The sequence below is a fragment of the Stegostoma tigrinum genome, chromosome 2 (genome assembly GCF_030684315.1).
Source record: "Stegostoma tigrinum isolate sSteTig4 chromosome 2, sSteTig4.hap1, whole genome shotgun sequence".
Classification (NCBI taxonomy): domain Eukaryota; kingdom Metazoa; phylum Chordata; class Chondrichthyes; order Orectolobiformes; family Stegostomatidae; genus Stegostoma; species Stegostoma tigrinum.
In genome coordinates, this window is record NC_081355.1 from 52,907,010 (window position 1) to 52,921,518 (window position 14,509).

At 40.3% G+C, this 14,509-nt stretch overlaps 1 protein-coding gene across 1 annotated transcript in view; it reads left to right on the forward strand.

The window, feature by feature from the left end:
- The window catches only part of ube2ql1 (ubiquitin-conjugating enzyme E2Q family-like 1), a 45,834-nt gene extending 32,652 nt beyond the window's left edge, over positions 1 to 13,182 (forward strand). Inside the window, exon 2 of the mRNA XM_048560151.2 lies at positions 11,819 to 13,182. Within this exon, the coding sequence (XP_048416108.1) occupies positions 11,819 to 11,950 (132 nt within the window). The 3' untranslated portion in view covers positions 11,951 to 13,182. The remainder of the gene's footprint in view (positions 1 to 11,818) is intronic.
- The last annotated feature ends 1,327 nt before the right edge of the window (positions 13,183 to 14,509 follow it).

The window sequence follows — 14,509 nt, forward strand, 5'->3', positions numbered from 1 at the left end:
TAGATGTGTCTACCATTGGGAAGATATTCTCATGATCTATTCTGTCTCATAATTTTGTACACCTCAGTTAGGTTCCCCTACAGTTTCCTCTGTGGCAAGGAAACAAACCCAACCTATCCAGTGTCTCCTCATAACTGACACTTTTCATCCCGGGCAACATCCTGGTGAATCTTCTCTGTACCCTTTCCAAAGTAATCACCATCTTCCAATAGTGTGGTAACCAGAACTGCACGCAATACTCCATCTGTGGTCTAACCAATATTTTATAAAGTTGTAGCAAAAATTCCTGGCTCCTATATTCTGTGCCCCAACTAATGAAGGTAAGCAGCCCATATGCCTTCTTCAACCTGTGCTGTCGTCTTCAGGAAACAATGGAGTTGTGCACCAAGGTCTCATTGTTATTCAGTACTCCCTAGGGACCTACAATTCATTGTGCATTTCCTTGTCTTATTAGATCTCCCAAGATACATCACCTGACACCTACCAAGATTAAATTCCAATGTACCATTGCTCTTCCCAGTTTATCAGCTGATCAAATCAGAGTGTAGCCTGAGACCATCAACACTTTGAATTTTTGTGTCATCTGCAGACTTACTAATTAAACATTCTCCATTAACATCCAAGTCGGTTGTGTACATAACAAAGAGCAAGGGACCCAACAACAATCCGGGAAGATAGTTGGCCACAGGTTTCCAATTACAAAAACAACCCTCCACCATCACTCATTGCCACCTATTTGTAAGCCACTTTTGGATTCAGCTCGCCAACGTGCCTTGGATCCCCTGGGCTTTTTGGATCTTCTACATGGGACCTTGTCAAGGGCCTTACTGAAGTCCATGTAAATGACATCAAATGCTTTATGCTGAAAATGCTCAGCCACCACTTCAAAAAACTCAAATAGTCAGGCAGGATCTCCCTCTAACAAATCCATTCTGACTGTCCCTGATTAATCCTCGTCATTCCAATCATTCAATATTGTTTAATACATTTAATAAATTAATAATTTAAACTAGTTAGATTAAGTAATTTTTAAAAACCTAAAAAATAAACAAAAAATTTGGAATTAAACAAGGTAAAATAGAGATGACAATGCAGAAGCTTTGTCACATCTACAGCATCTGAGAGCTGACAGCAGCATAATTTTCAGCAGCAGCATCTGTAGCAAGTTAGAAGCCGACTAATTTTGTCTTAGATTTGTGGAGCATGAGTCGGAAGTACAGGTATCACAGTTCAGTGGGTAGGGGTAAGACCCTAAAGTCAATGCATCCTTTTATTCCGGCTGTGGTTTCATCTTCAGAAAACGATCAAAGACATGAAAATATGACCCATCCCAGCTAGGTAAAGGGATCTCTGACCCAGTAGGGGAAGACTCTTTGTCATTGTCCGACTGATTCAAAGAACAAGGACAGATGAGAGGGCAAGAAAATTATGTTATGATACCATAGCACAGGAAGCTGCGTAAATTAGGGGAGTAGAAGAAAATACAATGGTAGTAGTTAATAGCATAGTCAAGGCAAAAGGATACCTCTTTCTGCAACTGCAGCATTGAATCTTAAAGTTCATGTTGTCCCCCTGTTGCCGATACCAAGAACACTTATCTACTTTGTTGGGAAGAACCTGAGAGAAGTAAAGAAGGATCCAAAGGTACAACTACACATGGATACCCTCCTTGATATTGTGAGACGCTACAACCATGCTGCTTAGGTTAGATTTTGCATAGATCTAGTAACACAATACTGAGTATCTATGTGGGCATGGAGGCCATCAGCAATAGCAGAACTGTACTGGACCACAGTTTGTCTCATGGGATATCCTCCATTCAGCCATTACCATCAAACCAGGGATGGGGTGCAAAATACTGGTTCAATGAAAAGTGAAAGGGGGCATGCCTTAAAGTGAGGTGTTAACCTAGTGCAGCTACAAAGCAGAACTACATACCAACCAACAGGAACAGCATGCAATAGATATAGCTAGGCGATCCTAAACCTATGAATTGGATCTAAACTTTGCAGTCATACCATATCAAGGATATTTTAAAAATCAGCAGATGGTAACCAAGAAGTTGATCAAGTGGGAGAAAGCAGAACATGGGAGTAAGCTAGTAAGGAACATTTAACAAATTAGCAAAAGAAACTTTGCATCCTTTAAAGAGCCTGGAAAAGTTATAACAGGGAACCCTAACTCTAATCCTGCCCCTATCGCAGGGCAGCGATGTTGAACTGATATTTTGTATCTGTCTTCTCAGGAGAAGCAACAAAAGATATACTAGAAATTGTGAACTATCAGAATGAAAGTGAAGAACCTTAAAAATAATTAATATTAGTAAATTATGTGTATTAGGAGAACTTAATGTCACAAAATCTAATTCCCTTCATCTCGATGGATTTTAAAAGAGGTAGCTGCATAGTCAGTGGATGCATTTGCTTTGATTGCCCAGAATTCCCTAGATTCTAGTAAAATTCTATAGGTAGGAAGGCACCAAATGTACATCCACTGTTCAGTAAAGGTGGGGGAAAGAAAACAGCAAGCCATAGGCAAGCTATCTTGCATTACGAGTGGAGAAGATACAAGAATCCATTGTTAAAGTTTGTCTCACAGGGCACTTGCGAATTTATGACATTACACAGCAGGGTCAGCGTGAAAGGAAAACTACATTTGAAAAATCAGTTAAAGTTGGATGATAATGAAGCTGGGAAATTGGATGGCAAGAACTGATAGTATAGATTTTCAGAATGCATTTTACAGAATACACATGTAATTATGCAGTACCAGTATTCATGAGATCTACATATATATTTTTAATTAATCTGTTTGTAACTGTTGTCACAAACCTCTGTGACAAGTGGGACTTCTAGGCTCAGTTGAACCTTATAGCTCAGAGTTAGGGACATTACCATTGCACCACAAGTGTGAGGTTATTTTGTTAACATGGATTTAAAAAGTTAGAAGGAATAAGTGGCTGAATACAACAAATGAAATGCCACATGGATAAATGTTTTTGATCTCAGGAATTTACAATGTATTATCAATGACTCAGATGTTTGAACCTAGCTGAGTTAATTATCTCAATCTTAATAACAAAGAAGTGCCTTACCCTTGCATTTGTTGCAGCTAAGATTGGAGCAACGAAGGAAAGGGTTTAAGGAATCAGATAGTGACAGGGAATAGCAACCAGAGGTTAACATAATTCAGCAGAATAACCAAACAGAAATGAACACTTTTTGCAGCAGGGAGAAATCCTAATCCCAAGGCTGGTGATGGAGGAAGAATGTGGTGGTAGTGCAGTAAAGAGATAAAACATTTTTTCAAATTAAAACCGAGCTTAGTGGAACAATGTGAATTATTAAACTGAGGGGCATCATAAAGGGAGAAACCAAAATGTGATTTGCTGAATAAGGATATAAACAGGCAAGTTTCTCATTGTTGGCCCCTTCCCACCTCTGATTTAATCATTTGAGGGGGTGTTTCGCAGTTGCTAGCAAATTGATGTGTGATCTCTCCCATAATTAATTGGGGCCCAGTTACCATTTTTCCTGCTGCATTGGACTGGATTAAAATTGCCCAGAAAAATAGGTTTTGAGACCAAAGCAAAAGTAATTTGTGCGTGCAAATGTATGCCAAGGGAATTCAGATTGCATAGGTATGGCAAAACACTCTGGTCATAAAAAGTAGACAGAGAATATACAACACAAGAATCCAAAATTCTGTCTGAGTTCCTGTAGTGGAATAAAGTTGATATGTTGATGGACAGTTGAGTTGGAACATCAACAAACCAATGTCAGATGGCAGTACAATTGGATTCAATCCACTGAGTTTGATTGCTGACCAGTGACCCTTACTGTAAAATATACAGATGTGGATGTTATCTCGGGACAAATTTGGGCTCATTTTGGATACCGGCTAATGACACTTGTATAATTTCCACCTGTTGAGCTGATTGTTCGTGCCCATAATCATGTAAGTAGTATGAGTCCTATCATTGGGAAATTCATCACATTTTCTACCCTACTCCTGCGGTAACTTTGTCAGAAATGTTAAGATATGTAATAGCATCAGAACAAAAGCAGCTGTGGAAATTCCTAGCAAATGTCTTTGTGAAAGAAAGTTACTCGATTGTAGAGTTAATCTTGTTTTTAAAAAATTAATAACTCTTGGATTCCTAACCTCATATGAATGGTGTCAGATATCCCCGCCAGATAACTCACCAATCCTAGTCTGAGACTATATTGCCAAGCCTTTACTTTCGCAAAGTCAAAATCCTGGTGCTCCATAAACAACAGCACTTGTGGGTATACCCAGAGCCAGTGGCCTGGAGTCGTTCAAGAAAACAGCTGTCCACTAACTTCTCAAGGGGAGTTGGGAATGGGTAATAAACATTGATCTTGCCAGAGATGGTCACATCCCAACAACAAATTAAAAAGTATCCTTCATCTATAACATAACAGCCTGTAAACCTCTCTGATGAAGGGTCTAGACCCAAAACGTCAGCTTTTGTGCTCCTGAGATGCTGCTTGGCCTGCTGTGTTCATCCAGCTCCAAACTTTGTTAGCCTGTAAAGCTAAATGTTCCTATTTGTGCAAAGTAGCCATTGAGCTCCATTTGCCATCATTCTGAGACTATCAAGCCCAATTCAATGGTATTCATCAAAATATTTCATCAGCACTGTTCAATCTAAATGTTGACATTTTATAACAATAATTTCTGCTTCTTTCCACTAAGTGACCTTTATTTAGAAGGAGTCATTTTTTCTCAGCAGGCTAACAATAGAAAGCTTTGCTTAATGGGAATGTATGTCAGAAACACAAATATACTACCGATGATTAATAACTCAAAAAGCATGTGGTGGATGCCTGCATTTTTCAGAGTGATTTCAGGAAGCAGGTTTCCCTGATGGGAATAGAAAGTTGGAAAATGATTGCTTTAGTGCTGTGATTCAACAATATTTTATCGCGATACTAGTGTTGCTGTATCATGATGGACTCACCAGATCAGCCAATCTTCTTTTGAGCATTTGCCATGTACTTGATCCATTAATGTTTAACTGCATTGAATAGTAATAATTAATTGGAATTTCACACTAAATTTATTTGGCTCAGGTTTCATTTATTGCTGCAAAAAGACACTTTGTCAAGATTATTCATATTACACTCATCAGGACAATTTACAAGGATACAAATTCAAGGGGAAACCATCTTTTTAGTGAACTGGAAGGTGCACTTGCTTTAAATTTCTGCCCATGTTATTTTAACACACTGTATATACTTGTGTAAAAGTCAAAATGTTTAGACATTTTTTAAGATTAAATTTTTGGGGTTTACCATTACATGAATACCACTTTTGTGGGGCAGAAATTCATACAACAGTTCAAAATACCATATTATTAGCAGAAGCCCAAGTGCCTCTAAACAAATAAAGAAAAAAAAACAACAAATTACAGTAATTTCTGTAATAATTATCTTCTAGTTCAGCAGGCAGCTTTTGTGCAATCTTAGTTTTCTGCCAAAGTGCGAAGTCATGCCTTCTCTTGAACCTTGTGCACCATCCAGCACTTTCCTTAAAATCCCAAATTCCATCCTTCTTTGATTTGTTTCACGCATGTATTCGGATGGCTTCATGACTAACAGATTTTCCATTTTGACAATTTTCAAGTACTCGCAACTTTTTTCTCCAGTTGTGGCCATTGTTAGGATTACCTCAGTTGGCACACTGTCGTTTTGACATTGTCTGAAGCTGGTTTGCTATCTTTCTCCAGATTCTCACAAGTTTCTCCGAAACTCAAAATTCTCTTGCTGCTACAGTTATTTGCCTTCTCTGCAACTTCAATAACATTCAGTTTAAACACTGCAGTATTTTTCTTGTGTTTTTTCCAGAGGCCATTTTAATACAAAATGAGGAAGAAATTTCAAACCATTTAATAGCCCAATAAAAGGATTCATTTCCTCATCGTAACATTTATGTACTGGATATTGGTATCACAAATGTTGGTTTGTTATCTGTGAGGACCTAGGGTCAACGTTTACATGAGATATATCGAAAATTCCAGACTTTTTGACCAAAAATAGGTGATTGACTTTTACATGAGATTGACTTACACTCACATATATTCAGTAGGTATTAACTAGTTTATTTTAAATATTATGACTTAATTAAAATACTGAACAGAGGAATCTCACAAATACTTGTCAAGCAAATGTTAAGGATAGTACAGAGAGCTTTTACCACCAAGTCTAGTCAGGAAATCTGTGTGGGTAGTTAATATGAGAAACTGGGCGAACATTTTGGGCCACAATGGAAGCATGAACAGACACAGATGAGATCTTAAAATATCAACACCGATTGGAATGTCAGTTTAGTTGCACCATTCCTGGTGCTTGCTGTGTTCAGGGCCAGGACAGTGATCTTGTCCACCTTCCTAAACTTGTTAAAGACCTCACTAAAGGAGTAATGTAGAATTTTCAGGGAAGTACACAGTTTGCTAGCAATCTTTGTTGCTAACCAGATGAAAGGAGACTGGTAGAGACATGAACGGTAATCCCTAACTGTACCCCAATCGATAGTTGGATCCTTGGGGGCAAGGGATACGGTTGAACAGAAGTCTACTAACCAGTCTACAGGAATCCCAGAGGCTGTACAACCGTTGTGCAGGTGATCAGTCATCTGACGATGTAATTGCAGTGCCTGGACCACTTGGGTGGCACCATCCAATAACTCCTGCAATAGACTTGGTCATTAACATTTTCCTTCACAGAGGTGCAAGGATGATGAGGTAATAGGAACTGCACATGCTGCAGAATCCGAGATAACAGGGTGTAGAGCTGGATGAACACAGCAGGCGAAGCTGAATCTTAGGAGCAGGAAAGCTGACATTTCAGGCCTAGACCCTTCATCAGAAATGGGGGAGGGGAAAAGAGTTCTGAAATAAATAAGGAGAGAGGGGGAGGCAGATCGAAGATGGATAGAGGTGAAGATAGGCGGAGAGGGAGACAGACAAGTGGGGATGGAACCAGTAAAGGTTAGTGTAGGTGGGGAGGTAGGGAGGAGATAGGTCAGTCCAGGGAGGACGGACGGGTCAAGGGGTGGGATGAGGTTAGTAGATAGGAAATGGGGGTACAGCTTGAGGTGGGAGGAGGGGATAGGTGAGAGGAAGAACAGATTAGGGATGCAGGGACGAACTCGGCTGGGTTTGGGATGCAGTAGGGGGAGGGGAGATTTTGAAGCTTGTGAAATCCACATTGATACCATTGGGCTGCAGGGCTCCCAAGCGGAATAAGAGTTGCTGTTCCTGCAACCTTAGGGTGGCATCATTGTGGCACTGCAGGAGGCCCAGGATGGACATGTCATCTGAGGAATGGGAGGGAGTGTTGAAATGATTCGTGACTGGGAGGTGCATTTGTTTATTGCGAACCAAGCATAGGTAAACTGCAAAGCGGTCCCCAAGCCTCCGCTTGGTTCCCCCCCTGTAGAGGAGGCCACAACGGGTACAGCGGATGCACTATACTACATTAGCAGATATGCAGGTGAACATCTGCTTGATGTGAAAAGTCTTCTTGGGGCATGGGATGGGGGTGAGGGAGGAGGTGTGGGAGCAAGTGTAGCATTTCCTGCAGTTGCAGGGAAAAGTGCTGGGTGTGGTGGGGCTGGAGGGGAGTGTGGAGTGGACAGGGGAGTCACAGAGAGAGTGGTCCCTCCAGAAAGCAGACAAGGGTGGGGAGGGAGAAATGTCTTTGGTGGTGGGGTCCGATCCGACACCCACCACCAAAGACATTTTTCCATCCCCACCCTTGTCTTCTTTCCGGAGGGACCACTCTCTCTGTGACTCCCTTGTCCGCTCCACACTCCCCTCCAGCCCCACCACACCCAGCACTTTTCCCTGCAACTGCAGGAAGTGCTACACCTGCCCCCACACCTCCTCCCTCACCCCCATCCCATGGCCCAAGAAGACTTTTCACTTCAAGCAGATGTTCACCTGCACATCAGCTAATGTGGTATACTGCATCCGCTGTACCCGTTGTGGCCTCCTCTACACTGGCGAAACCAAGTGGAGGCTTGGGACCGCTTTGCAGAACATCAGTGCTCGGTTCGCAATAAACAACTGCACCTCCCTGTCGCGAACCATTTCAACTCCCCCTCCCATTCCTCAGACGACATGTCCATCCTGGGCCTCCTGCATTGCCACAGTGATGCCACCGGAAGGTTGCAGGAACAGCAACTCATATTCCGCTCGGGAGCCCTGCAGCCCAATAGTATCAATGTGGATTTCACAAGCTTCAAAATCTCCCCTCCCCCTACTGCATCCCAAAACCAGCCCAGCTCGCCCCTGCATCCCTAACCTGCTCTTCCTCTCACCTATCCCCTCCTCCCACCTCAAGCCTCAGCCCCATTTCCTACCTACTAATCTCATCACACCCCCTTGACCTGTCTGTCCTCCCTGGACTGACCTATCTCCTCCCTACCTCCCACCTACACTCACCTTTACTGGCTCCATCCCGTCCTGTTCTACTTGTCTGTCTCCTCTCCACCTATCTTCTCCTCTATCCATCTTCGATCCGCATCCCCCTCTCCCCCTATTTATTTCAGAATTCTCTTCTCCTCCCCTATTTCTGATAAAGGGTCTTAGCCCAAAAAGCCAGCTTTCCTGCTCCTAAGATGCTGCTTGGCCTGCTGTGTTCATCCAGCTCTACACCTCTGCAAGGATGATGAGATCCTTTTAAAAAATAGCACTCTGCTGGTCACGGTCTGCCACTCAGAAAATGACTTGTTTATTCCTACTGTGCTTGCTTTCTGCCAGTCAGTTCCCTGTCCATGTCAGTACACTATCTGAATCGCATGCTTTTCAATTATACTTGCTAATCTTTTAGATGGGACCTTATCAAAAGCCTTCTCATAGTCCAAATAAACAACATCCCATTGGTCCCTGCATATCAACTCAACTAGTTGTATCCTCAAAAACCCCAGGTGATCTGTCAAGCAGTATTTCACTTCTGTAAATCCAAGCTGACTCTGTCTGATCCTGTCACTGTTTTCCAAGTATTTTGCTATTAGATCTTTTATTGTGGATTCTAGCATTTTCCCTACAAATGACATCAGGCTAAGTAGTCTGTAATTTCCTGTTTTCCATCTACCTTATTTAAATAATGGGGTTACATTGACTTCCCTCCAGTCCATAGAAACTGTTCCAGAATCTATAAAATCTTGAAAGGTGGCCAATGTATCCACTATTTCTAGGGCTACTTCACCGAGTACTTTAGAATGTAGATCATGAAGCCCAGGGATTTGTCAGCCTTTAATCCTATCAGTTTCCCCTCTACCATTTTCCTACTTGTGTCGATTTACTTCTGTTCCTCTCTGTCAATAGGCCTGTATTCTCTGACACTTGTGGGATACCTTTTGTGTCTTTTTTGAAGATATAACCAAAATATGTATTTAATCGGTCTGTCATCTCTTTGTTCCCCATTATACCTTCCTTCTCAGGGACCTATATTTGTCTCCACTAATTCTTTTCTCTTCTCATGACAATCAAAACTTTTACAGTCATTTTGTATGTTCCCCGCAAACATACTCTCATTCAATGAGATATCAGAGAGAAAATGGTGGCATTTTAAACTGCTGGAATGGAGAAGGTTGTTAATTCCCTTCTTACAATGCTGAGCACTTCTTCAGACGGCTGAGGCTGCTTTAACATGGATGCCTACCTTAGGCCAGGCTGGTATCCTCGCCTCCACTGCTGGCCCAGGTGGAAGAGCAAGTCCCATCTCTGCATCACACTGTCCAGCAGGCCCTCCAGATCCCTGCTAAGTGCCAATTTCTTCCTGTCAGCCACGCTGTGACAAATGTCAGGAGCTGTGCAGAGCTGCTTTGGACTGAGAGAGATCGAACAGGTGCACAACATTCTTTTTAAGATGGCACAGGCATAGGGGATGCTCTTGAATTCCAGGAGCTGTGCTGAGTGGCAAGTTGTTCTGGAAATAGTGCATGGTAAAATGGGGCCTGCAATGGGTGTGACTGACACTTTCAGAGCAGTGCAGATAGTTAATGAGGTAATTTGGTAAAATGCAGTGAGAAAACTCACTAGGCTTCAAGGTGAAAAACTCTCCAAATAAAAACAGTGTAATACTCATGTAAACAGAAAGATCTGAAAGATTCAGCCCTTAAGCAAAGATTATTATTAAATTATTTAAAGAGATTTTTGAAACTTGAAAAATAGTTGAGAAAGTGCACAGTTGGACAACCATTTATTTATGAAATAATTGTTGCAACATCAACCCAACAGAGTGTGCGATAATATCTGTAATCACTGCTTCCTCAACAATTGCAAACAGTGGATATAGCATGTAATACTTATACTTTTAAATTTTAATGTCAGTATTTAATTACATTATGGAGTGTTAACCCTCATCTATGTAAATTTAAAATCATGTTGTCAGGGAGCTGTACATTAGCACACTTCTGTTCAAATGCATATGGCATTAGCACTATAAAATTTCATGTTTTCTGATCTTTAACAACAGTCTCACACAATTCTTAAGTCTGTCCATTCCCACCAAGTTTCTGTGCAACTACCCTATTTTGCCACTTTGCATTTTGCAAGGACATTAATGCACGCATTTCATTGTCCTGTGGCTCTCTGTAAATGCCAGGAACAGAGTATTCAACTACTGTGTGCTGGAAATACTTATTAGGTTAAACTGTTAAGTTGGTTTATGATAACTGAAACCATAACATTCTTTTTGGAAATGCACCTTTTGCTATTAAGCCATGCATATGATTCAAACTGTTTGTAAGCAACTTAGAAGAGCGAATCAGAACAGAAAATCCTTATCTGTATAACTGGGAGAAGTAATTGCTGCAATAATCTGTTCGGAAAAACAGCCTTGGCATCTTTCCTGAAGCCTCATATTCTTCCTAATCTGCAGTCAGGTCGTCTCAGTCCATGTAGCAGGAAGCAAACACCCAGCCATCATATTTTCAGGTGGCTGTGGTGCATCCTCTTCACACTAGATGCACTTGACCGGCAACAACATCAAACCTCTTCTCCATTAGTATCTGAAAAATATCACCCACAATTATCCTGAACCATTTTAATGTGTCTTCTCTGTAAGTGAGCAATGGTGTGAATGTTGATATACTTCATTTCATACAAGTGGCAGTTGATGCAGATAATATGTTGATTTTATTTTTAAACATTTCTTTATTCGGTATATTTAAATATCAGTCATCAGAGAAAGGTACAAATATGAGCTTAGCTGCAGTCTCCTTAACAGTGGTTTCACAATGAATCTTTTTAAACAGACTTACAGATTCTTGGGGAGATTTCCATCTGGACCACCTGGCACATTATCTAGCAAACCAAATCACCCAAGCACTTTTTATTCTGTTGATTCCTTGCAGTCCACTAATGCCTCCCCATTATTCCTAACCTTGTATCCCTTCCAAACTGTTCCACCAGTTGTCCCAGCTGTTCCAAACTGATCAGTCTACCTGTAGTCCTCTAAGACTCATCTGCTGGCTTTTCCATGGATGAGTATTCACTTGATTGGTAAATTTGTTGTCATTCAAATTTAAATAATATTTTAAGAACTATAGATCAGGCTTTTTGCTGGGAACACCAAAATTGCTCTTCCCACTGGCTGTTAATATTGCACATCCTTACAGACTTTAGTATTGTTGGTAGGCTTAAAGGGGGACCATTGTTTTCTTTATAAGTACCTCCTCAAGACAATGGTGCTCCTTTTGCTATGTGAGAATTGGTTGCTTCCTGTCATTGCAATGAACAGAAATACTGACCCATTTTATTTTCTGTTTTCTTCATCTGATATAGGGACGAATTTGCAGAAAAGTAGGGAAGACAAAGAAAGCTTTCACTCGTAAAGAAGCTGAAGCAACATTCAAAAGTTTGGTGAAGACACATGAGAAATATGGCTGGGTTACTCCACCTGTATCCGATGGTTGAGCCATAGCGCTCCCGACATTTTCAACCACAAAAACACTTTCATCTTCTCTGTGCTGTGTATGATCCATTCCTTCTATTTCAGCTTCAGTTAGACATGGCGATACTAAAGAGACATTTACGTTACTTATGGAGAGAGATGTTTACAGATAAATACCTGAAGGAACTTTTATTCTGGGGGAGATCTGTTTTTTTGCTGAGATCAGGTTCAACTGAATTTGATTGTGCTTCATTGTGTTTGCATCATTTTCCTATCCTACTACAGTTTAGTATGCTTCTCTCCATGTTAATGAACAAATGGCATCGTATGTTCCACCTATCGCCATTTCACTAATTTAAATTTAAATGAAGCAGTTAATATTTAATACCCAGGTGGCAAGCATAAGTTGACATTTTGCTGTGCTGTTTTCACAGGTTAATGGTCAATGCAACTTGAAAATTGTAATTTCTGTGGAGCTGTGCTCTATCGTGGCTAAAATTAAAATTCTACATGTCATGTAGCAGGTTATTGATCATGGAAAATGAATTGTTCTAACTTCAACTCCAGTGAGACAGAAATAGGAGGGTTAATGTGTTTCAGCATCATTATTGATTGGCATTACTGTACATTATTTATAAAAACAGTCTTTGGCAGGGGGACCCATCTCTGCCATTCAAACCAACATCTCACAAGGTAAATGTGCCTATGTGCTAAATAATGTCAGGGTTAATAGTAGAATTGTAAATCAAATGTGTGTGGGACTAAGGAAAGCAACATGCTTATGATAGTTTGTAGAGGAGTAGTTTTAAGACACTGCAGTGATACACTTCAAAGCCCTGCAATAAATACATGTCTTAAATGACTCAGATGTTTTAATTCCTACTGTATCTGCATGTTTAAGGAATCAGTGGTTGCTAGTTTGCTGAAAGAATGTTGCTGTCATTTGTTCTGTGTCAAGAGCTATTACATTTTGTCAAGTGGTAATGACATTTGTGTTTTTTTTTGTTTAATTTATTTGTGGTTTGCCAGATGCCTAGCCTTTTGAGCATGTGACAGACATTCTGACCGAAGGGAAAAACCTGAAGGAAACAAGTTTATGAAAAGTGTCTGAACGAGATCAATTGCACTTATCTTGTTATCTCCGTTTAGTTCTTTAATGACCAAGTAATTGGGGAGGCATGTAAGAGGCAAAGAAAGTCAGAAGATGGAAGAAAATATCATATTGGACAGAAAATAAATGCTGTTTTTAACCTGCTCTTCATTGTAGTTAATTATTGGACCTAGAATCTGGTATTTTTCTACTCATTTTGAATCATACAAATTATAGAGTAAATTATATGGTGAATCACTACACAATTTTATTTTCAATTTTCATGCAGAGCATTGGGCCCAAATATCGACCGTGGAATCACAGGAAGGTTACATTGCAGATGAACACCATTCAAAAGAGCAACTCTGCTGGTGTCATTCTTCCTCCCTTTCCACACAACCAGCAACTTCATTCTCTTCAGTGCTTATTTTAATTCCCCTTTTAAAGCAAAAATTGTATCCTTTAAGCACAGTTTTTAGTAGTATGTTTCAGATCCTTATCACTTGCTGCCATAAAGACTTTTCCTCATGTTATTATTGCTTCTTTTTCCAGTTGCCTTGAATTGGTGTCCTCTAGTTCTAAATCTTCTCACTGACAGAAAAACTTCCACATTAACTACTTTACCTAGATGTTCAGAATTTTGAACACTTTTTTCAGATCTTCTCAAAAGCTTCAAATGATGTGAAAACTGGAAGTATTTTGAATGAAGAGGATGATAGAATTTTATCTATACCAGTTCTGTCAGCATTTTGACTTAGTGCCAACGGTCTGCATTTTCCCCATAACCTTGTACATTATTTCTATTTAAGTAATCTTCCAGTGACTTCTTGAATACCTCAAATGAATCTGACTCCACCACACTCTGGGTAGTGCAAACCAGATGACTTGCTGAATGTAAATGTTTTTCTCTCACCTTCCATTTGCTTCTTTTACATATCTCTTTAAAACTATGTCCCTCATTCTCAATCTTTTTTACAGCGGGAATGGTTTCTCTCTACTTTGTCCTAAATGTTCATGATTTTGAAAACTTCTATTAAATATCCCCTCAGCCTTCTCTCTAATGAAAACTGTCACAATTGCTCCAATCTATCCTCAAAACTGAAGGAACTGATCACTGGGACCAATCTCATAAACCTCTTCTGCAAACTTTTCATAGATTCCCATCCTTCCTAAAGCGTGGCTCACAGAACTGTATACAGTCCCTCCAACTGAGGTTAAGACAGTGTTTTTGATTATTTAACATAACTTCTCTACTGTTGTTCCCTTTGCCCCAATTAATGAATAATAATAATTAGGATATTATATGTTTTATTGACATCTCCTGCTACCTGGCCTGAAATCTTTAATAACAAATACAGAAGTTGCTGGTAAAATTCAGCAGGTCTGGCAGCATCTGTGAAGAAACAATCAGGGTTAATGTTTCAGGACCGGTGACCTTTCCTCATGATCTTGTCCCGTGACCCTTCCTCAGAACACCCTCCTCCTCACAGTT